Below are 25,906 nucleotides of genomic sequence, written 5' to 3'. Positions count from 1 at the left end.
AATGTTAAAGCTTAGCTCCAGACAATTTTCTTTATTTAGTAGGGAATAGTTAAAATTTCTGTCATTTTTTTATTTCTGTCTTTCCTTCCTGTCCCCGTGACACCTGTGCAAGGAATGTCAGCGGAACAGGAAGACACAGACAGCAATAAAATATTGTCAGAACCTTCCTCACTCTATTACATGTTTTGTTTTTGTCTGTTTCCCCAATAAAAAGACTTCCTACCATTTTCTATCCTTATGTATATGATGGGAGCTCTCCCTAAATGAGACACAGAGAGCAATAAAGAATTGAAAAAAACTTTAACCCCTCCCTGCTTTATCCAAAATGAAATAAAAAAGGTTTTTCCTGGGGTTGGGCTTTAAGTCTTGCCCCACTATTATGAACTTGCTCGTTTATGGTGCTACTTGATTTTTTAAGATGAAGAATAATGAATAAAGTGACAATTAATCACGGTTCAGACACGTTCAGCTTTATTTTCTCCTGTCAGAAAAGAGTGCAACGATTACATCAAAATACTCCAGTCTCCGCTAGCTACTCACAAGAAACACGCCACCAAATGATGAAGTAATGAATGGGCAAATGACTTCTATACATAGTGACAATGTATTTACAGGTGAAGAAGAGGAGCAGCAGAAATAAGTCCAGTAGGTAATTTGGCACTATAGTCTTGGTACAGCACACATTACGTCTGCAGCTGAGGTTTATGGGTACATATGGCAGCACAGCACAGTTCATAAAGCTATGCACACTTCTCACTACAAAGGAAATTAACTGGAAATGAGAAGACTGCTTTAGGAAACCAGATTAACAAACAACAACGTATACATTAAGATGTTTCATTTCAAATAATGTAATTCCTGTAGTGCTAACCTAACAACAATAAAATATTTCCCTACAGTTCTCAACTGAGCTCAATTTGATTAAGTCTTGTGTGGCCTGTAACCAAAGCTCCATTACAGAATGTAATCATGGTTTAAGGTAATGTAAGGTAGTAATTCCATCAAAGCAGAAGGATGTTTCCTCTTGGGTAATGTGCATCATTTTAACGTGGCACACTATTTCACAATAGAAGCCCAAGCAAGTATAGCTAAAAACTTCATTGCTGCAAAAATAACTCTATTTTTATATCCTACACAAACAATGCCAATAAAACTAAGGAGATATACAGATAAGCTTTCCCATCAGGTGAAGCCTACAAATCACTTTAAATCTAATATATAGCTGGCTTTACAACAGCTTTACAGTAGTGAGTTTGATGGAACAAAAAATGGCCCCTAGTAAGGACCAGAATATTCCTTTCTTGTTTCCTTTTAGGTATGCAAGGATTTGCAGTTAGTTTTAAAATGTGTTATGTGTTTCCCCTACACTGCATTGTGATATTTATAAACACAGGTCGTGAAAGTCTTAGGCCTCATTCACATGGGCAATTACATGTATACAAAGTGATGACAGGCTTAGAGGAGTCACCCAGTTTGCATGTATCTGCACAACCAGCAGTCACCTGCTGTTAGGAACAGATGTCCAAGCCTGGATGCATCTGTCTGGAGGTCAAGGTTGTTCATCCATCCCTAGCCACAGGTAACAGCTGGTTGTGCGGATACAAACAATGGCTCCCCTCAGCCTGTCATTACTTTGTACAGGCTGAGCAGCCTCTGCTGTTTGCATTCACCTATTATCCCAGCCACAATGTTCCACTGATTCTTGCGGATGGAATCTGGTGCATGCATGTAATCACCCATGATAAGGAGGCCTTGTAATGCTTGATAAAGTGATCAAGTATGCTGTACTAATTGTTTTAAAAAAAGCTATGCCTGTAAATGAAGTGTACATATTCACTTTTCCTGCTGACTATGCCAGCAAATGAAAGGAAAACAACATTTCCACAAAGTTCTCACTGGGTTATCCTGCTGACCTTCATGCATTTGAAAAGACAGCAAGTGTAACCAGTGAGACCTGCGAGACCCAGGACAATAAAAGGGTCAATTTATCAACCAAGGCTGTGTTTTTCACTCAACTTTCACCCAAGATTAACACAATTTTCAAAGTAAATCCAAAAAAATTGTATAAATCTTGGGTGAAATAATTGACAAATAGACACACCTAATTGTAGTGATTTTAAACCATCTAGCAATTTAATGTTAAATCCATTAACTGATCCTTAAGCTGCTTGTATCACTGAAACATTGCTCTCTGAAAGTTATCATAATAATTTCATCTTAAAATCAATATTAATGTTTCCTAAACTTGGTTCAGTTTTTGTTCCTCTTACCTACATTGTGAGATTCCAATTTGGAAATTTTGACATACAACCCCGTACAAAAATGTTCTACAATTTGCCTTCTGCCAATGGCACCTGAGGCAACAGTAAGAGTATTCAAAAAGTCAGTGCACAGAAATTCTGGGATCTGCAATGAGGGCAAGTATCATTATAGGAATGCTAAATGGCAATGGTTACATTTGCCAGCATTTCTGGATAATAACAAGCTTTAAAAAAGGAAAGGTTTCAATGAATTAAGAAATAACCTTGGATTGCTGACAAATGTGCATCAATCATACAGAAAAAAGGCAGTATACAGTCATATTGATATTTTCCTTATGGTGCATACATATATGTGAGTGCAAATCCTATGAGTGTATTTGGCTTTGAACAGTAGCACCTCAATTATCACTTTACTTGCATCAACACATAAAGCCTGAAATTTAAAACCAATCCAGAAGACTTTTCCTTTGTATAAAAGTCATTTTTACCTATCCTATTAGTAGGCCTCAAAGGTCTACGATACATCTTTATTCCATAGAATAATATTTTTAGTCTACGTCAAAAACCTATTCTTCTGATTTTGCCTATCTTATTCACCTTGGATACGCCTTTTCCCTCCACATTATTCCTGAAAATGTTCAATCAATGAAAAATATTTTTTCTCTAGAGGGTAAAAGCTTTCCCTAATGCACAATACAGCTGTGTCCGTTCACAAAGAACAATGACAAACTATTATAAATGAGCACAAAGCAAAACATTCACCTGCATATGTCCGCATTATCTATCAACAGTGAAATCAAATGTTTAAAAAAAAAAAAATTAAAAATTCCATTTGTATTTTTTTTTTAACTATTTTTACATTGCAAGGTAACAATAAACATTAAACATGCCTTTGTACAAGGTTGTGACTTGGTTACAAATTAACAATAACAATGCACAGAAAAAAAGAAACTTTTTTGTTTTGTTCTCAGTTAATAAACCCTGCAAGTTTGTTTTTGATTTTGCATTTTATCTGAGCTGTTTTTCAGACTCAAGAAGCAGGGAAGTTCCTTGTCCACTTGACCTTCTAGTGACCTTCAGGTTTACTAGATTTGGCTTCATGATTAATGGATCCTGAAGAAAGCCATGGGGAGACGGATCTTGAACTTGTTTGCTTAGCCATGCTGTAGTGACTGATTACAGTGTAAAACCTTCCCCGTGAGTTGGAATCCTGTGCAGAGTAGTAGGCATCCAAGGAGGATGGTATGCATCTCTTATGCTGGAAATACAAAGGAAAAGTAATATTTATTCTAAGAATAGCAAGAATTTAATTTTGAAAAATGTAGTTGTACATTAATAAAGTACTTCTAGTTTGATCATTTTTTTATTAAGCAACTTTTAGTCCAGTCTACCTTTGGTATAGTATGCCTTTTTCTTAAAGCTTAAAGAAGTTACCCTTAATAAATAAATAAATAAATAAATAAATAAATAAATAAATAAGAGAGATCCTCTTCCCTTAGAGCAGGATAAGCAGGGCAGTGCTTGTGCTGTCTAATCTATCCCTCTCTATGCTCTAAGAAACCTTGTTGATCCTGCCTGTTCCTGTGTCCCCCTATGTAAACTGACCACGATAATCATGGCTGCTGATCCATGGTTACCGTGGTCAGGTAATGTGCCACCGTCATCCAGCTGCCCTCCTTGCTCTTTCTACCCTTCCCTCCCTGCCTGTCAGCTTCTGTGTGTGTGAGCCATCTCCTCTGATCCCCCCCCCCCCCGCCACCTCCTGCTGCTATTAGTAGCTGGCAGTAGTTAAGTAAAGATTACTGCCATCTCCTCTGTTCTATTAAGCAATCCTACACTATGTAAATGTTTTTATAAAATTGTCCCTATAAATGTCTTATTTCAGATCTGCTCTGGCCAGTTAAGTGACCTCTGGCCACTCTCCTTCTCCGATCTAAGGGCTACAGTGGGAGGGGCTGAGCAGAGAACACATTGGTTATGTGACCTCCCGGCTGACATCACAGGGTGATTTTGGCCCCTCCCGCTGTTGCCCTTAGATTGGAGGAGTAGAGTGGCTGGAGGTCACGTGACCGTCCAGAACCGATCTGAAATAAGGTATTTACAGGGGCAATTTTATAAAAACAAGTACACAGTGTAGGATCCCTTATTAGAACAAAGGGTCTGATAGTAATAGTTATTTGACTTTACAACCACTTTAACTCCAGGCTTACCTTCATTCTTGCACAGTTATACAGGCTCCTCTCCTGTACTGCAATTGCTTACTATGTGGGTGTTATCCAGGGTAGTCTGCATGCAACAGCAAGCCACCTAGGAAAATCCATTCTTCCAAGTTGACATCTACCCATCAAGGTATTTTGATATTTGCATAACTCCTCCCAGGAGCCATCCCACTCCAAGTGTTAAAGCTGAGCACAACCTAGAGAAGTACTGAGACAGGGTGTTGTGAGGTTTTCATGAAGCTATGCACAAAACCCTGCTGACCCCTTCCACCAGCCATCATCTGTCCACATACGGAAGCAGACAGACCCAGTGATAATGTCTCTGGTTCTAAAATAAGATACGTAATTAAAATAGAAAGGTTTTATTTAAATTGTTCAGTAAAATACTGATGAAGGGAAGGGAGGAACTAGGAAGGGCAAAATATAAGCACAATAAACTTCATTTCAAAAAACAAAGGTATGCCACTGTTTGCTGTAATAACATTCAACTGGATTTGTATTTCTTTTGGAACCCGATCAGAGAGACTCCTCTTTTTGTCCCGCCATTATAAAAAGCATGTTTCAAAATTCTAATGCCAGAAGTCCTTTCATGGATTTTCTGTAGAGTAAGTAATTAGGAAGATCCTCTCATTTTTGAACCTAGTCAGGCTGGTGCAAATACCCAATAAGTGATCAGAGTCGCCGAAATTCCAATTTCATCCTATGGATTTCTGTATATACTTGGGAAGGCTATAGACATTTAGGCATTTACATATTCTTAACAAGCATTAAAAAAGCCCTTCATGTAGCTGCAGGTGCTGTGGAACAATGTATATTTAAAATCTTCAACAGAAGCACTGGACCCATTCAGGTTGTTCTCTCAGCAGCTCAGTTTATTCTGCCCCTTTCCCCTTGCAGTGACCTCACAGACTTCCACCCATATAATCTCTAATGTAAACAATAGGCAGAAATTCTTGTAGGGGTGCAGGGTGAGGTGAGCTGAGCTGATGAAAGATAATTACTTCAGGGCTTCTGATGTGGAGTTAACACAAAATGCTCCAGTGTCTGCCGCTACAGAGGTCAATAAAGGTTTGTGTCAAAACTCACATACTGCATGTAGAATATGCATCTTGTATGTCCATAGCCTAGTCACACTTTTACTTTAAGGTCAATTTCAAATTCTAAAGCACAGTTAAAATGACCTAAAGATAGATCACCAAATGTACCACAAAGGAGATTTTCTATGCTGCTCGTGGTTTGGTAGCCATTGTGATTGCACAGAATAGCAAAACTCTAGTAATGCCCTATAACCATGGGTGCCTATTATTAGACAAATTAGACAAAGATCCTTTATTATAATTAGGTGTGATTAACCTTAGATTTATTGTTTTACAGGTTGCTGTCATTAATAGAACATTTACAGAAGGGAAGCATATTGGCCCCATAAGGGATAATCAGAGGAAGTTGGTTACAAGTGACAAGGAGAAGGCAATTGTATTAAATAATGTATTTTCAGTTTTTACAAAGGAATAAACAGGATTGGATTGTTAATAACACAACATAGAATGTACCCTTGTGGATCACAGAAGTCAGTGTTAAAAAAAATGTAAACGCTTAATGTGAACACATCACAAAAAAAAGCCAAAGTGCTATTCCTAATCTTTAGGGACAGCTTACTGACTGGAATGGTACTGGCTGCTTATTATTATTGGGTTACTAACAACCCAAGAACTGAATTGTTAGTAACATGGAATGTACCCTTGTGGCTCACAGAAGTTAGTGTTAAAAAAAATTGAAACACTTAATGTGAATAAATCACAAAAAAAAGCCAAATTGTTATTTCTGATCTTTAAGGCCAGTTAACTAACTGAAATTGTACTGGCTGATTATTGAAAAGCAAACATGTTACCAATATTCAAAAAATGGCCTGGAAACTACATACCAGTCAGCCTAACATCAATAGTATGTACACTATTGGAAGGAATGATATGGGACCATATCCAAGGATTTGCTGATGAAAATAGTATCATTAGTAGTAACCAGCATGGATTTATGAAAGATTGTTCATGCCAGACCAACCTGGTAATATTCTCTGAGGAAGTGAACTCTAATCTGAAACGACAAAGGCCAGTGGATGTGATGTACCTGGATTTTGCCAAAGCATTTGATACTGTACCCCCTTAAACACTGAGTTTACAAATTGAGGTTTTCTGGCATTGACAATAATGTATGGATAAAAAACTGGTAACAGGAGTGCATCAAGGGGGTAGTATCTTCTGCATGGTCTGGAGTTGTAAGTGGGGTACCCCAAGGCTCTGTCCTGGGACCAATTCTGTTTAAATTCTTCCTAATGCCTAAAGGTTTTATAATCTTAATGCATTCTCTGCATTAAGGTAAAAAACCTTTCACTGTGTGTTTCCCTGGAATTGCACAGAGCAGGTATATATAAATCTGTTTAATATCTTATTTTAAAAAAAATAGTTTACAACCTTTTTAATTTGTTCATAATTGATACTGAGGTTGGTATTAATAGTTAAATCTTGGTGTTTACTGGCAATAAAAAAACTGAGCAGGGTGATAACTTCACAACAGGATATAGCACCTTTGTAGGAGGGTCTCAATAAAATAAAGGGGTGGGCAGTTACTTGGCTGTAGGCTTAATATAGAAAAATGTAAAGTAATGCACTTGGGAGCTAAAAATATATATGCACGTTACACGCTAGAGGAAGAAAAGAAAAATGGGAAAGGATCTGGGGGTCCTAGTAGAGCACAGGTTCAGCAATAGCATGTAATGCCCTGCAACAGCAAGCAAAGCTAGCAGACTATTAGCATGCATGAAAAATGGTGTCTACTCAAGAGACATAACTATAATTTTTCCACTTTACAAAACTCTGGTTCAGCTACATCTCAAATATGCCATTCAGTTCTGGTCAGCAGTCCTTTAGAAAGGATGCACTGGAAATGGAGTGAGTCCAGAGAAGGACAACAAAGCTAACAAGGGGGCTGAAAGACCTCAGTTATGCGGAATTAACATTAATTCTCCCTGAAGAAGAGACAGTTAACCTCTTCCCGATCAGTGCATGCCGATATACGTCGGCAAAATGGCGCTGGTGGGCAAAAGGTTGTACAGGCACATCCCCTTTAAGAAGCGGCGTGTTCTCCGTGACCACGGGTCCCGCGGACTCGATGTCTGCCGGGTGCCCGCAATCATGTAATGGAGAGGTAGAACGGGAGATGCTTTTGTAAACAAAGCATTTCCCCATTCTGCCTAGTGACAGGATAGAGATCACTGCTCTCTGTCATCTGTCATGTGTGTTGTAGCCCCTCCCCCCCACAGTTAGAATGACTCCCTAGGACACACTTAACCCCATCATCTCTCCCTAGTGTTTAACCCCTTCGCTGCCAGTGTCATTTACACAGTAATCAATGCATTTTTATAGCACCGATCGCTGTATAAATAAATATGGTCCCAAAATAGTGTAAAAAATGTCCGATGTGTCTGCCATAATGTCGCAGTCCCAATAAAAATCGCAGATCGCCGCCATTACTAATAAAAAAAAATTAAAAATAAAAATTCCATAAAACTATCCCCTATTTTGTAGAAGCTATATCTTTTGCGCAAACCAATCAATATAGGCTTATTGCGATTTTTTTACCAAAAATATGTGGAAGAATACATATCGGCCTAAAAAATAGTTTTTTATATATTTTTGGGGGATATTTATTATAGCAAAATGTAAAAAATAATGCGTTTTTTTTTTTTCAAAATTGGCGCTCTTTTTTTGTTTATAAGCGTAAAAAATAAAAACCGCAGAAGTGATCAAATACCACCAAAAGAAAGCTCTATTTGTAGGAAAAAAAGGACATCAATTTTGTTTGGGTACAACGTTGCATGACCACAAAATTGTCAGTTAAAGCATCGCAGTGCCGAATCGCAAAAAGTGCTCTGTTCAGGAAGGGGGTAAAAGTGGTTAAAAGGAGATATGATTACAATATACAAATATCTAAATGGTGATTCTAACATTAGGAGAAAACAAATTATTCTCAGGTCGCTTAACAAGATACAAGGCCATGCAATAAATGTGGGCGAGTAATGGTTTTACCTTAAACTGCTTAAAGGGAGCTTTACTTTTAGAGTGGTAAAGATGTGGAACTACCTTCCACAGTTAAAGGACTCAGCAGGGAGTGTCAATAATTTCAAAAAAAAGTTTACCATGTGTAGGGAAGCAAAGTCCATCACACACACGCAGATTAAAAAGTTTCCAGTATCCCGTGATGTCTATCTAATGTTACCAGGCCAGAGGAAGAGGAAGCACAAGTCCGCACTTCCTTGATGCTCAAATTTAAGTTTAAATTCCAGGTATGGATTTTATTGCAAAGTTATATTGGTCCAGCTTGGACCAATGTAAGTATACACATGCCATACCTGGCCAATCCAAGTTTAAGGAGAGATTTTGGCAGGACCTGGAAATGAACCTGTACCCTCTGCTGTGTCTGATGGTGTCTCTTCTTGCTGAGCCACCTGAGATGCTGGACAGTTCCTTGTCTGATTATTTAGACAACCTTGTCTTGTGTCTTGTTCCTTTTTGAACCCTGAACCCTTTGCTTCTCCCATGAACTTCGTATTAAAGCCATGCCTTTGCACTTCCTGTTTGTCAGATTATTTTGCTCTCTGCAGCCAATGTCTTGCTCTTGTCACTCATGCTGCCATCTGAATCTTTGCTACCACTCATTACTGACCTTTGGCTTTTTTCTTCAACTACACTTCTGCTTGATCCCAACCTGCAACCATTTGTTACTGACCATTTGCTTGCTTACTGGCTACACTTCTGCTTAATCCCTACCTGCTATACGTTCTACCTGACTACAGCTTGCTCACTTCCTGATGAGGTGATCCTGAGGACAGCAAACGGGTACTAACTCACAACAAAACCCATCTCCACCATCAGGAGCTCTGGTGAATCCCTGTTAGTGCTTAGCCCCCACACCTTGGGTGAGTCCTTATCATCCGCAAAGGTGACCTTCTTGTATACCTATCCCACTGGACCTTGGGAGCCTTTCTACTGTTGTAGCTACTGGTCTCCTACTTTGACCCCTATCTGTGACAGATTCACTGAAGTAGTACAGTAAACCTTGCTGTGATCCCTAACCACAGAAGGTCACTAACTCGGAAGGGCACCATTCAGACAACGCCTTGCATTTCTCTCAATTTATGTAAAGCGTTCTCTGTTTGAAAGAGGTGGAAAGGAGGGGACCATCACATCATGATCCTGCCTCTTCCAATCAGAGACACCTTTGCATTAATTGAGAAGGCCTTCTGTGGGTGGTGCCCAAGCTGAGCAGGCAACCCCCTGTGATTATTATGCAGCAGGACAGTCACACAGGTTCAGGGTGACAGCAACGATTACTGTAGTAGTGATTCTCCACTTCCACATGGATCTGCCAGGTATGGAATATGTATACTTACATTCGTCCAAGCTGGGAATTCAGCACCTGTCATTGTTTTTTTATGCCTGGGGAAAGCTGAAGAAGAATGACATCTTTGCTTATATTTGGACCAATATTAAAAATGGCAAGAAACATGTCCCCACATAAAACCATGCCAAGTACAAGAACTTTGCTATTGCTCATACATGTAAATAGTAGTTAAAGTCTACTTTCACATTTGGAACTGTATTGCCCCGTACACACGGTCGGACTTTGTTCGGACATTCCGACAACAAAATCCTAGGATTTTTTCCGACGGATGTTAACACGGTCACACAAAGTTGTCGGAAAATCCAATCGTTCTAAACGCGGTGACGTAAAACACGTACGTCGGGACTATAAACGGGGCAGTAGCCAATAGCTTTCATCTCTTTATTTATTCTGAGCATGCGTGGCACTTTGTCAGTCAGATTTGTGTACACACGATCGGAATTTCCGACAACGGATTTTGTTGTCGGAAAATTTGATAGCAAGCTCTCAAACTGTGTGTCGGAAAATCCGATGGAAAATGTGTGATGGAGCCTACACACGGTCGGAATTTCCGACAACAAGGTCCTATCACACATTTTCCGTCGGAAAATCCGACCGTGTGTACGGGGCATAAGAAGGGTGAAACATAGAACTTGTTCCAGCTCCTACTCCCTCTCACCCTGAAATCACCACACACCTTTGGAAAAGCAGGTGTTTTTTTTTTTTTTATAGCGCAGATGTGCATGGCTCCACCCACATAGTCATTGCATTCATTCACAGATTCCTGTAAATTAATAAACTACAAGTACCATCTACCACCGCGGCAGAAAGACTTCTCCTCCTGTCATTCCCACAGGCATTCAGCTTCTGCAGGAGGAAACTGAAGGGTATTGGTTTCTCTATATGCCACCCCTGCTTCACCCTTCTATCCAGGTTTCTTCTGCCCCCTAGCCCCTGTGTGTTTCCCTGGTCCCCAACCTCCCCCCACAGTACTGCCAGCTTTGCCCCTTGCTTCTCCCACTGGCTGCTGCTGGGAATGTGTCAGTATGGAAAGCAGGGAAGGGGCCAATAAATATGTCATTTACTGGCTCCTTCCTTTTCTGAATGGACACAGTGAGTGATCAGTACCAGTGACTCCTGTGTCCATTCATAACTGAATCATACTAACTGTGTTTACTATGCTTCAGCTTGTGAAAGAATGGGAAGCTCTGTACATAGCTATTCCTGTTCATTTATTCTGTGCAGCTGAGGCTTGAGATTGAGGTCTGTGTCCTCCATCTCCTTTCTCTGTCTCAAAGTGAAACCAGGCAAATTTACAAGAAAATAGGTTGAGGGAATAGCTGGAAAATCTATAAGGAAGGTAGCATTCACCGTTTCTTAAAGACCTTTTCCTAATGAAGAACAGGTATTGTCTGTTAGGAAATTCTGAATATCAGGAAACAGTTCACTGGACGAATCTTAGGCAAATTTTAAACAATTGATTGTGATTGTTCACTGTCACATGTTGATAAATACACCACTATAGAGGTTTTTTAAGGATAGCATAGCAGAAACTGTACTCTCATTCCTCTTCTTCTCTAACTACAAACAAAAAAAATATTTCCCCTCGAAATTGGTCTTTAAAGGCACTTAAACTTATGTAACAATCTTAAAGTAGAGTAGAAAAGTCATTTATTAATAACACATGATTAAAAATAGTAACATGGAATGTACATAAGTACATTGCTATTGTGATTGCTAATATTGTAAGTGCATTTTTTAAGAGGGGGGTTTTGGTTCTTTTGAGATTAAAGTATTTTAAACGGAATTACACTATGGATATTATCTCTTTTGCCTCCGTATGAGAGCATCAGTGTAAGATCCAACTCCTGAGCTGCAGAGTGAGAGTGAGATATCCATCCATTAAGTGACATCTGTGATTATCGATTGATGCTTATTTCTCAGTTCAGTCCGGTAAGAGTATTTTCAACAGGGGTGGTTTATCCCCCGCTTCTATTCACGAATGGAGGTGTTGGTGGTAGATCACCATGGAAAATTGATTTAATGGGATCTATAACTATATGGGACTCTCTCACTGAACATTGATTGCGGGACTAATCACCTGTTCTCCTTTCATTGTTATATATCTTTTTGCACTTACAAATCAATTTATGTTCATTTTTATGTAGCGCTGCCTTATTTGATTTGTTTTTATATGTGTTTTATACCTGTTATCTTGACAGGTGAATGGTAGCAGCTTCAGCCTTAATTGGCCCTATTGTGAGGGAGGTGTATTGTAGTTCTCCTTTCATTTTATTTTATGTTATTTTATTTCACTTAATTTTCTCACTGTTTCCACAAGCGCTTAGATTTAGGAAGAGCCAGAATTTGTCACCACTTGTGTATTTTGTTTTATTCTGAGCAGCTATGGAGGCAGTGAGATTTTTGGTAAATAGGCAAATAGATTTAAATACATTATTTCATTCTCAATCAGATATAGGGTGCAAGATGACCACAAGGGGACATTGCTTGCTCTGGGTAATGCACTCGAGAAGCAGGTAAGGACCTGGTGGGATATCTGCACCATGGAGCAATATCTGAAGGAGAACATTATAGTTAGAAGACTAAGATGGGAGGTGACTCCACAGGACGGCTTAGATGATGTAGAATCCGTGACAGAATGGCTAGATTTTTTTAATGGGGTAGGTTTTAAATTACAAGAGTTAATATTAAAACATGAACGCAAGAAGATGTCTAAATTAGAAAATAAAATAAACAAATTAAACGTTAAATTGGATCCTATTAAGAACACCCAACGGTGGGTCGATTTTAATAATGATATAAATAAAAAATTAAACAAAGTTGACAAGGACACACAAAAGAAAAAGGTAAAAAATTTCCACAGAGATATGGGGGACTTTAGGAGTGAGTCCATCTATCTATGGTAGAGTAAATTCACCCCCGCCATAGCTACGAATGTTGGCCCTAATTCTCCTAGTGCCTCACAGAATATGGCGAGACAGGACAATCTGGAGACATTAAGGACCCCTCATAGCCCCACACGATGCTCCACTCCCTGGCCCCAGAAAGATAGAGGCAGAGGGGGGAAGAGGACGGGGAGGGCAGGGCTATTAGAGACCTAGAAGTGACTCAAATAATAGAGGTACTGCACCTCATAATGATTATCAGTATCCCATGCCCACTTACAATAGATTTGACTCTTCTTGGTCGTATAATGATGAATGGACTAATGCTGGATCCCCACGCCCTCTTTTTTAGGACGAGGCAAGAGGGGATTCCGGGGCCACAGGGGGAACTGCCCATACAGGGGGAGAATGCCCGGAAACTCATATCCTCCCCAGCACCGTCAGGGATGGTGGAGACCCCAGCAAGAAGGGCGATATAGCCCACATTCACCGGAACTATCAAGAAGGGAAGGGAGGAGGATCCAGTTTAAATAGCCACAAAAAACGAGGGAATAATGGGAATATATAATCTTAGTTCTATTGAACTCACTCATAAAGAGTTGAATATATTAAATTTAGGGCTCAAATGTGCCCCTAAAAAATCTCTAAATAAATTTGATGTATATATGGATGTCCATAAATACATCTGGAAATTGAACATGAGGAAATAGAGACAAGAGAGTTTTGAACAAGAAAGAATTAAAATACTTAACTCCTAGTTTCTGCTGAATCCCAACCATTTATACATTACGTAAGGTACATAAAGATCTGGCAAATCCTCCGGCTCTGCCGATCGTAAATATTATAGGTTCCGTCACAGCCAGATTAGGACAATATCTGGATACGTTCCTCCAGGCTAGTGTATTAAACACTAAAGCATATTTAAAAGACGCTAAGAGTTTTTTAAAACTCATTGGTGAGATTGATTTGGCAGGAAAGACTGAAGTTTACTTGGTGACAGCAGATGTGTCGTCTTTATATACCATCATTCAGCATGACAACACTCTGCTGGCACTGAACTGGGCTTTAAGCCAACGTGAGGATATTCCTTACAAACAGAAAGCTGTTTTGAGACAGGCATTAGACTTTTGCCTGTCTCTTAATTATTTCTGGTACACTCACAAGTTCTATTCCCAAAAAAGAGACGTGGCGATGGGAGCAAGATTTGCTCCCAGTATCGCCAATTTGTTCATGGGGGAATGGGAGGACAAGTTTGTCTTTGCCAATAGAAAGGAGGCGCTCCTATTTTATAGGAGATTTATTGATGACCTCTTCTTTATTTGGGAAGGTGATGAATGCTCCCTACACGATTTTTTGAGAGAACTAAATTCCAATAAAAATAATATAAAATTGGAATATGAATTCAGTTGTGAACATATTCACTTCCTTGATGTAAATGTGATAAGACAGAGGTCGTCATTGATCACCACCATCTATTTCAAACCGACAGACAGAAATAGTTATTTGCCGTTAATCAGCGGACATCATCCGCATTGGTTGAAAAACATACCAAAAGGCCAATTGATGAGAGTAAGGAGGAATTGTACCACAGATGATGATTTTATTACACATTCAAAGGTCATCAGAGATAGATTCATTCAAAAGGGTTATAAAGAACAACATTTGGATAATCTTGTAAGAGAATTAGCAGAGACGCCACACAATTTGTGTTAGAGATCGACAATTTAATCCAAGACAAGAATGGGGTTTTATCTCTTATTTTCATATACAATATAAAGAAATTGAAGGTATTTTCAAACGTCACTGGCATGTATTGTGTTTGGACAGTCTTACACAGTGTATTGCCAGTGCACCCGCCATTTATTTATCGGAAAGCCCCTAATTTTGGAGACAAGGTTGTGCAAAAAGTACTTCCAGCCAGAAAAACTATGTTCTGGCAGTGCGCAGGTTTTTACTCATGTAGGAAGCGCAGTGTATGTTTACAATTAAATAATCCGATTAGAGGCTTGTCAGGATTTGTGTCCACTGGTAACAATAAGATTTTTAGTATTTCAGAATTCATTGCATGCAACACTACACATGTAGTGTATGTGTTACAGTGTCCTTGCAATCTAATTTATGTGGGTTGAACTAAAAGAAAATTGAAAATCACGATTTCTGAACACATACATGTGACAGACCTAGCCGGGAGAGAGACTTTTGGAGGGGACTGAATGCTAGCCTCTTGCCGATCGATCGTGGGCCCTGGCATTTGGGGGAACGGTGCTCTTTGTGAGCTGTATGCCTGGGGACCCTTGAGGTGGTATTACTGTGGATTCGGGTCCTGGTCCCCCAGGACACACAGACTCTGGGGACCCTAGATTGGCCATATTAGAAATACTGGCTGATTCATAATGCTGGGACAAATACTGTTAGGAGACGCTGATGTCAATTCCAGCCACCTGTCTGTCTGTTGCCTGCTAGAATGTGTATTGTAAATAAGTCTAATGGGATCTAAGAGTCATTAGATCCCCATTGTTGTTTGTGTTAATTAACTCTGCTATTGTGTTGATTTGTGATAATGTTGATTGGGTTTTCTGAGCTACAAGATGGCCAGTCTGGCCTAAAAGTCATGTCTGAGTCATCTAGGCTGTCTAAAGGGATTAGTTAAATAGCCCATGTTAATTAGGTTTCTGGTCACATGTAATATGAGCAGGAGGTATACACCTCCTCTTTTACTGTATAAAAGAGCCTGTATTCATTGCAATAAATGAGATTCCTGGTTGAACTTACATACAGCCTGCCTGGTGTTTGTTCTGAGCTACACAACTGGATTAGAATGGCACATAGCTGTAGTTCTAGTCCCGGAGCATCGGATGACCGAACCATCAGATGTTGCGATCTGCAATCTGATTCTATAGCCGCAGAGGAGTATGGGGAGAGTGGAACCGAGCGAGCAGGGGCTCGTTACATTGGTTGGCAGCCGTGGGATTTGCTCTCCAGTTACTGGGACACTCCAAACTAGCCTGCAGGAGAGCCACGCTGAAAGGCTTACTTGAAAGCCTTGGAGGGAATGGTGGGATCATGCTTCCTTGCCGTGAACACATCCAAACCATCACCTGGATCCAAGGTCCAGATAGCAGGAGAGGAGAGGTACAGATACCAGCCAAAATGGAAGAGGAATTCAGAAGGAGGTTGCGAGAGATGCAAATACAGCACAGAGGACCAGTATCAGAGCAGGTCCTGCTAGGATGGTTTGATTCTATCCGCTGCGAACTCTGGAAGGAAGCGCTAGCCCGTGAGCAGCGAAACCAGGGAAAAGTTCTCCCCTCCATCCATGTAAGGTACTGGTCGCAGTATGAAGTGCGAATGCTGTTATTGGGGGAACAGCCAAACCAGGAGTGGACAGCTGAGTTAAGCAGGCTGATCCAGGCAGAAATGCGGTTGGACGAGAGCTACAGAGCCCTCCAGTGGTATGTAGCCCAAGTGTGCCCGTGGACAGCGGATGACAGCCCCACGGAAGGCTTTGACTACGATGGCCTGGGATTGTTGTACTGGAGGCTGTCCAGGGACCCTGACTTTGGGAGTGATCGGGAGTGGCGTTTGGAGGAAATAATGGAGCACAGAGAGCGAAGACTGAATATCTCGGAAGTGCACTGGGCACAGGAAGATTTGGAGTTTCTAGCCGTTCAGGAATGGGAGCTTGAGATGGCCTACAGACAGCTGCTAGACTCCGCTCAGCAGCAGGGTGGGGCTCCCTTTGCCTGGGACAACCAGGAAATACCAGTTGACAACTCTGAAATCCTGGCTAAAGAGTCGACAAAGTGGCAGAGTAACAGTGTGCTTTGCCAACCTGCCCCCACAGCTAGGGAGGCGGAGGTCTTATGGCGGATGCAGCAAGTGCTGACTGACCTTGATGATCCTGTTTCTGCATGGGATGATCTTGGATGGAGAAATGTGCCTGTCCAGCAGCATGCCAGAGAATCGGCAGTGGAAAATCTGAAGATTGCCGTCCCCAAACCTGAAGTGCTGACAACAGGGCAGAGCTCTGCTAACCTCTGCCCAGCACTGATAGCATCTTCTGGGTTCCACAGAGGGGAGATGGTGAACCTTTATCCCCAGACACCAGTTGCAGAGACAGGGGATTTGACAGACTTTTCTGCCTGGTGAGCCTCCAGCAGAAGAAGAGCTATTATTAGGGCCAAACTTCACTGTGCTCTGCCCAGCACCAACAGAAGTATCTGTGAAGTTACAAGGAACTTCCCCAGCTGAAGCGCTGGCAACCGGACAGAGGGTCCAAGATCTCTGCCCTACACCTGCGGCGGTTCCGGAGGCTCAGGGTGAGAAGGAGGTGGTCACTTCCCAGCAGCAGATCAGGATACAGGGGGAGAAGGGAGAGGAGGTGTTCGTCGTCCCTCCCCAACAGTTGGCCAGGGTGGAGGAAGTGGTCTTTCCTCCCCAGCAAAGATCCGTGCACCTGGGAGACAGTACCACAGACATATCGTCCCAACATCCAGATGAGGGAATGGAAAAGGAAGCAGCCGGCTCGCCTCCCCAATGGCAGCTACACAGTTTGGGAGTGTAGGAAGCCAGCCTCCTACCCCAACAGTTAACTGGAGCGGAGGATGCGGAGTCCCCAGCAGAAGTGCTGGCAACAGGGCAGAGTGCTACCAACCTCTCCCCAGCACCGGCAACAAATACAGAGTTCCAGGGAGGCAGGGCAGTCGGCCTCCCTCCCCAACAGTTAGCTGGAGCAGATAGTGTGGGGTTTCCAGCAGAAGGGCTGGCAACAGCGCCGAGTACTGCTGGACTCTGCCCTCAACTAACAGAGGATGGATTTCCTGTGAAGGTGGATGGGGCTTCAGTCTCCGCCTGTATACCACAGGGATGCTGGGCAGTCGGCCCAGATCCCCAACAGCATGATGGAGTGAGCCCAGACACGTTAACATGTTTTTAGAGTGTTTTTATTAATTGGTTTCAAATTTATGTTTTATTGGTTTTATTTGGTCTAAAAAAACTGATGATAATATGTATAGATTTTAATCCATTTTTGCACAGGATAAATAGTTTTACAAGGTTTACGTGTTGAGGTTAGTCCAGTCTTGGTTTTAAAAAGGCAAGGTATATGCACATTATGAAAATAGTGTTTTAACGGGGGGTATTAAAGTTAATATATAATAAAGGGGAATTAATTCATGTATATTGATTTATTTATAAACAAATTATTTGGGTGTTAATGTATAGGTAACTCTTACAAGAAACTATGTGTAAGGGAATTTTAATGTCTTTTTTATATATAGATTGGTTTTAAGTAAATAAATGGCATGTTAAGTTGTGAAAAAAAAAAACAGCATATGTCTCCGAAATCGCATTATGGCATGATGAAACATTTACTCCTTGGGTTGCTATAGAAACCAGTATACAAACTATATATACCGGTTAGAGCGGCCACACTAGCACCCTTGAAAAAGTCACGTGTCAGTGATGATAAGCGCGGGGAGAATTGGCCTGTGACGCTCTTGGTAGAGTGCGATCTGCATGAGAGTGAACCAGCAGCAGCACGGAGCTGAATGTGACTGACCATTAACCTGTAAATGCGATCTATTTCTAAGGGAGCATGTGAGTGAAAACAAGTGGGTCTTTGTGTTATCTATACTCTGGCTGATATCTGCACAATGGTATCTTTTCCCGATTTTATCTTTTATATGAGGGAGGACCAGTAGAAGCTGAGAAATTACCGATCTATGCCGGCGGTTGATTAGGAGTGAGCCGATCTACTGTTGACTTACTCAAATACAGACTCACTAAGCCTGGGTTCAAAAAGAAGAGGAGGTATCATTTTAACTCTAATTGGAGGACTAATCACTATCATTATTTTACTTCTATCACAATTTTATTATATCACAGTTTTTTATATTAATATTCACTGGAAGAAGGTCTTGGAAGTGTGTTTAATAAGGGAACCTTACATGTAGGTTCGGAACATATTGAATATTTCCTAAATATTTATTTTTTCATATGTGTTTAATTACCTTTAGATTTCACTGCTTACCGTTTAACAATAACTTTTTATACAATGTTTCACTTTATTTAGAAGTGTTTGATAAGCACGAGAGGTAGTATTGACATTAATTAGATAATACAAGCGCATCACTTTATTTATCCTTACACTTTAAAAATCCCCACAATCAAGATCCCTCTGGTCTTAAATTTTGGGGTGTGGATTGTATAAACCCCAACTGGAGGGGATCTAATTTGGTGCGAGAAATATCGAAGAGAGAAACTCGGTGGATTTTCCTCATGGATACACTTATACCAAGGGGGAATGAACATCGAACTAGACGTTAATTGTTTTATTAGTGACTTTTAGCTCTGTCTAAAATATATATTGAAAATCCGATTCTTAATTGGTTTTATTTTATATCATATTTAAAATCAGATTTTATTTGAATGCATATATTGACCCACTTTTAATGTGACATTTTAATGTATATATTGTTGATAACATGGCATTTTCTATTTTTAGACTATTTAAGGATATATATATATATATATATAGATATATATATATATATATATATATATATATATATATATATATATATTAATATATATATATATATATATATATAGACCCACATGGTGTTCTTAATAATGTGTATTTGTAATGAGCACTATTTTACTTTATTTATCTAGCCGTTCGATTCATGTGAATAGATTTGTAAACATTTTATAAATTATATCCTTAAAAATAGTGATTTGCGGACTTCAGATAGTATATAATCCTGGTCGGTGTCCTTTGGGGCATTGACAGAGAGATTTAGGTATGTCCCTTCACTGCCAGCTAGGAAGTGTGAGCCGATTGGGAGTTACCATGGCGGCTGTCCACTAACGAGGCTCACATCGCGTCAATTGGCTGGGATTAAGGATGCATATAAATTTGGCACGTCACATCGTTTGGCCACACCCTCAGATGATGTCGCTGATGAGGAAACGCGTCAGTGTTGGGCCAAGCGACTGCCAATACTGATGTCATTACGACGATCGGGACAGGCGTTCGCAAGTGAGCTTTGCAGAGCGAGGTAGGAGACTCCACCTAGTATCTGATCCCTCCCGGACATATATGGATGTCAAAACGATACATTGCCTATTGTGATTGCTAATATTGTAAATGCATTTCTTAAGAGGGGGGTTTTAGTTCTTTTGAGTTTAAATTATTTTAAACAGAATTACGATATGGACATCTCTTTTGCCTCTGCAAGTATCAGTGTAAGATCCAACTCCTGAGCTGCAGAGTGAGGGTGAGATATCCATCAAATGACATCTGTGATTATCGACTGAAGCTTATTTCCTAGTTCAGTCTGGTAAGAGTATTTTCAAGAGGGGTGGTTTATCCCCCCACTTCTATTCACGAGTGGAGGTGTTGGTGGTAGATCGCCATGGAAAATTGATTGAATGGGATCTATAACTAGATGGGACTCTCTCACTAAACATTGATTGCGGGACTAATTACCTGTTCTCCTTTCAATATCATTGTTATATATCTTTTTGCACTTACAGATCGATTCATGTTCATTTTTATGTAGCGCTGCCTTATTTGATTTGTTTTTATATGGAATGTACATAGCAATAAGCAACTGAGAATGCACCAACTGTAAAATGATTGACAATACTTAAGAGATGTTCTTCACTCGACACGTTTCAGAGTCTGTTTTATCTCCTTCCTCAGGGGTAGGGAAGATATCAATTCTCAATAATGCAAATGCAGAAATCAATAGTAGTTCATATAAATAAATACATACTGCTCAAATATATTTGATTCCACATCTACAACTTAGAGTCACTTCAGTCGTGTATGAGCACACATTCCATGTAGATTAAAAGCAAAAAACACTGCCCCAAAGAACTGCCTACTTCATCTCCACCAAGCGTCAGGCGTGTTATATTGTAGATTTAAGTAAAAACAAAAATGTTTTACAAGTATATCAAGGGAGCATCTAAGAGGCTCCCCTAAACATGGGAAAACAGATCCACTGAGGCCTAAAGATAGGATCCTGTAATTAAAACATAATGATAAATAGTGTATGTACTGACAAAGAAAAATATATTCTATCTATATATGAGTATTAAGTATGTAATTTTAATATGTTGAATTAAGCATACCTTCATGTCGAAGCCTGGTATAAATTGGACCTGCTCCTGATAGATGGTATTACAGGGGTACACTAGAGAATGGGCTACTCAACCCCCTGGACTAAGTGAGGCTGTATGCTTTAAACTTTTCCTAGAAGACTTTGCCTCTGGGGGAATGGAAAAATAATAAGCAAAAAACATTGAACTTGCCCTGACTATTCATTTGATAATATCTCATATATGCACATTATTATATACTTATAGGTTGTACTTATGTAAATAATGTTCCGTGTAATGACCAATGTATGGATTTAAATGTATTCTTTGTATATTTTTGTGATTCTTTATATGTATATGCTGCCCTAGGGATTGCTGTGGGCATATCAGACCGCCTGACGCGGCCTAACGCCTGGGATCATCTGTGGCGACCTTTGAGACAGTGGGCAGGTCCTTGTTTCACCTTTTTTCCATCTCTTGCTCTCTCCCCTCTCCTCTAAATAGCATTGCACTCTTGGAGAGTTTGGCCATGCCGGTGGGAGGCACACACGTGATGTCACTCCACCGTACGTGCGCATTGATGTCATTCATGCGCATGTGCGATGGGGAGGCAGTGAGCGCGCACCTCTCAGGAGGTCAATTACGGATTGATGCAATTCCTTTCTCATGCTGCACACAGCTGACACCTATTGCAGGTGGGCGTTGCAGCTGAGAGTGGCTCACACACATATATATATGGATAGGCTCATTGATTACTGACAAGGAACGCAGCATACCTACATGAGGCCAGGACCTAATGAGAACACAATTTTTGATCTGGGTAAGTGATTGCTGATTTTAGTTAACACTCTCAGCTGCAACGCCCACCTGCAAACTTATATGGACTTTTTACTTCCTTTCGGCCTTCAAAACCCCTCCCTTTTTTGACATTATATGATGGCTGGATTTTGTATAGCCATTGATCTCTTTGCTTTAGTCCACATGTCTGAGAGGCCTTTTGATCCCTCCTCACACTGTTGGACTCTGTGTAATAGGGATGAGCTTCGTGTTCGAGTCGAACCCATGTTCGACTCGAACATCATCTGTTCGCCCGTTCGATATGGGCCGTTCGTGCCAAATTCGTGTGGCGCGTCACGGCCCATAATTCACTGCGGCATCACAGTGCATTGCTGGCTGATGATTGGCCAAGCATGCACTATGACCCGCATGCTTGGCCAATCACAGCGCCGTCTGAACAGAGAGCCGTAATTGGCCAAAGCCAAGGAGGCTTTGGCCAATTATGGCTCAGGGGATTTAGCACACGCCCCACACTATATAAGGCCGCCTGCACGGCGGCCCTGTGTAGTGTGTGTTCCGGCGTTCATAGATAGAGAGAGAGAGACAGACAGTGTCATTTGATTTGAGTTAGATAGATTAGGCAGAACAGTCAGTCAGTTAGCTGCACTCACAGTGTATTGTGTATATATATGCATCCCAGGTGTTGCATATATATATATATATACACTGTATTCAGTTTAGCTAGATCTGTTCCTGTTATCTTCTTACTGACAGGCAGGCTTGTCTTGTTAAGTATTTACAGCTACCTGAAGAAAATTGCTGGTGTTCTTTTGATCCTATTAGTACCACAGTCAGGCAGCTAGACTATTTACAGTTAGTGCAGTACGTCCTGCTCACAGTGTTCAGCTAAAACTACAAGTTAGTGTGGTGCGTCCTGCTCACAGTGTTCAGCTAAACCTACAAGTTAGTGTGGTGCGTCCACCTCACAGTGTTCAGCTAAACCTACAAGTTAGTGCGGTGCATCCTGCTCACAGTGTTTAGCTAAAACTACAAGTTAGTGCAGTTGTCTTGTTACAGTATTTACAGCTACCTGAAGAAAATTGCTGGTGTTCTTTTGATCCTATTACTACCACAGTCAGGCAGCTAGACTATTTACAGTTAGTGCAGTGCGTCCTGCTCACAGTGTTCAGCTAAACCTACAAGTTAGTGTGGTGCGTCCACCTCACAGTGTTCAGCTAAACCTACAAGTTAGTGCGGTGTGTCCTGCTCACAGTGTACAGCTAAACCTACAAGTTAGTGCTGTGCGTCCTGCTCACAGTGTTCAGCTAAAACTACAAGTTAGTGTGGTGCGTCCTCCTCACAGTGTCCAGCTAAACCTACAAGTTATTTTTTTGCGAGCTCTGCACAGTGTTCAGCTAAAGCTACCTGTAGAAGGTTGGTGGTGTTCTCATACTACAGGCAGGCAGTTGATTTTGCTAGCTGCAGTATCAGTATATATATATATATATATATATATATATATATATATCCCAGCTTAGTGCAGCTACAGGCCATTAGTATGTCTGGAAGGCCAAGAAGGAGAGGCAGACCGTCACAAGCCAATAAGAGAGGGCAAGCAGGCTCTGTGTCTAGTGCTGGTCGTGGAGACGGTGCATCCTCATCAGCACGTGGCCGTGGGACGAGCTTGGCCTTTTTTTCGGCAGCTGGCCATGTTGAGCCGCAACATGCGGAAGACTTGGTCGAGTTGATGACCAAGCCGTCCTCATCCTCCTCATCCTCTCTCACCCATGCCCAGGGTACTTTGTCTGGCAAAGCAGCGGCCTCTTCCCTTGGCTCAATGTCATCAGTGACTCCTTCCCTAGCCCCACCATGTCCTCCTGAGGAGTCCCTCGAACTGTTTGACCACAGTGTTGGGTACATGCTCCAGGAGGATGCCCAGCGTTTGGAAGGCTCTGATGATGATACTGAGCTCGATGAAGGCAGTAACGTGAGCATGGACAGAGGGAGTGCCCAAGAAGGACAGTAATCTGGCAGTCATGCTCCCCCTGCTGCAGCATACTGCCAGGTTTGCTCCAGTGATGAGGAGGGAGGGGATGATGAGGTCACTGACTCAACGTGGGTGCCTGATAGGAGAGAGGAGGAGGAGGAGGCGGCACATCACCAACGAGGCACGATGCCCTCCAGCATCACACCCCAAAGCTCCACATGTGCAGGGCACTGCAGTCTCTGCGCGTTATTCAAAAAGTTCTTTGGTGTGGGCCTTTTTTGAGATGAGTGCATCAGATCGCACCGCTGCTATTTGCAACATATGTCTCAAGCGTATCTCGCGTGGCCAAAACATCTCCCGCTTGGGTACCACATGCTTGATCAGACATATGTTGACCTGCCATGCAGTTCGTAGGCAATCTTATCTAAAAGACCCACACCAAAGAACAAAGAGGACCTCTCCTTGCTCCTCATCAGCTGAGATCTCCAACCCCACTATACCTTCAGTCCTCTCTAAGACCTGCACTGAGAGGAATGAAGGTGTAGAATTAGGTGTGTCACAGCCAAGTACTTGTGGGCAATCTGCTTTTGGTACACCGACGTCAGATTGTACCAGGCAAATTTCCCTGCCCCAGCTGCTGCACCGCCAAAAGAAGTTTGCTCCCAGCCATCCACATGCCCAGCGGTTGAATGCTAGCTTGGCAAAATTGCTAGCACTTCAACTGCTGCCTTTTCAGTTGGTAGACTCTGCCCCCTTCCGTGAGTTTGTGGAATGTGCGGTTCCTCAGTGGCAGGTACCCAAACACCACTTTTTCTAACAGAAGGCGATTCCGGCTCTCTACCGGCATGTGGAAGGCAATGTCCATGCCTCGCTGGACAGGGCGGTCAGCAGTAAGGTGCATATTACCGCTGACTCATGGTCCAGCAGGCATGGACAGGGACGTTACCTAAGTTTCACGGCGCATTGGGTGACTCTGCTGGCAGCTGGGAAGGATGCAGGACAAGGTGCAGTAGTGTTGGAGGTTGTTCCGCCACCACGCCTCCAAAATGCTAATGATTGTGACACACCTCTCTCCTCCACCCCCTCCTCTTCTTCTTCCTCCATGGCCTCTTCCTGTGCTTTGTCCTCGGAGGCCACGAGGATGGTGAGCAGTGACAGTGCATGCATCAGTGACACTGTCCCCCTTGTCCACCTGTTGGAGCACACGCTGCGTGGAATAATGGACAGGGCACTTGAGGCAGAACAGAGGCAGGAAGAGGAGGACTTCCTTAGCTCTCAAGGCCCCCTTTATCCAGACAGTGTTCTTGCGTGCCCACCGATCACACAGGAAGAGGAGGAGGAGGAGGAGGAGGAAGATTGAGTCAGTATGGAGGTGGTGCCTGGCACTCAGCATCAGCAGCAGTCTTTAAGGGATCAGTCCCAAGAAACACATGGACTTGTACGTGGCTGGGAGGAGGTGGCTGCGGACCATGTCGTCCTTAGTGATACAGAGGACTCCGGACCGAATGCCTCAGCAAACCTACGCTGCATGGCCTCCCTGATCCTGCAAAGCCTGCGTAAGGATCCTCGTATATCAAGGAGAAGGACCAATACTGGCTGGCAACCCTCCTTGATCCACGTTACAAGGGTAAGGTTGCGGACCTTATCTCGCCATCGCAGAGGGAGCAGAGGATGAAACATCCTCGGGAGGCCTTGCAGAAAGGTCTGTGCAACGCGTTCCCAGAGACTGGGAGGTTACAAACTCCTGTTTCTGGACAAGGTGTTGCTGAGGCTTCGGTCAGTCAAAGAAGGAGCGGTGGAGAAGGTGGCCGTCTGACCGATGCGTTCAGACAATTTTTTGGTCCGCAGCCCCAAGGTATGATCGGTTCCAGCAACCATCGCCAGCGTCTGTTTTACATGGTGCAGGAATACCTAGGGGCAAGATCTGACTTGGACACCTTTCCCACCGAAAATCCTCTGGGTTACTGGGTCTTGAGGATGGATCACTGGCCAGAGCTTGCACAGTATGCAATTGAGCTACTGGCCTGTCCTGCATCCAGCGTTCTTTCGGAACGCACATTCAGTGCCGCTGGAGGCTTTGTAACCGATCACAGGGTGCGTCTGTCCACCGACTCGGTCGATCGACTGACCTTCATAAAAATGAATCAGTCTTGGATCACCACCAGCTACCAAGCACCTAATGCTGATGTAACCGAATAATTTTTTTTGAAA

At 42.0% G+C, this 25,906-nt stretch overlaps 1 protein-coding gene across 1 annotated transcript in view; it reads right to left on the bottom strand.

Annotated features, from left to right (window-relative positions):
* Positions 1-448: 448 nt before the first annotated feature.
* The window catches only part of NSG2 (neuronal vesicle trafficking associated 2), a 189,784-nt gene continuing 164,326 nt past the window's right edge, over positions 449-25,906 (bottom strand). Inside the window, exon 5 of the mRNA XM_073620605.1 lies at positions 449-3,519. Within this exon, the coding sequence (XP_073476706.1) occupies positions 3,328-3,519 (192 nt within the window). The 3' untranslated portion in view covers positions 449-3,327. The remainder of the gene's footprint in view (positions 3,520-25,906) is intronic.

This window comes from Aquarana catesbeiana, linkage group LG03 (genome assembly GCF_042186555.1).
Source record: "Aquarana catesbeiana isolate 2022-GZ linkage group LG03, ASM4218655v1, whole genome shotgun sequence".
Taxonomy (NCBI): domain Eukaryota; kingdom Metazoa; phylum Chordata; class Amphibia; order Anura; family Ranidae; genus Aquarana; species Aquarana catesbeiana.
The sequence above is the reverse complement of the archived record's forward strand: the minus strand, read 5'-3'. Positions and strand labels throughout refer to the sequence as shown.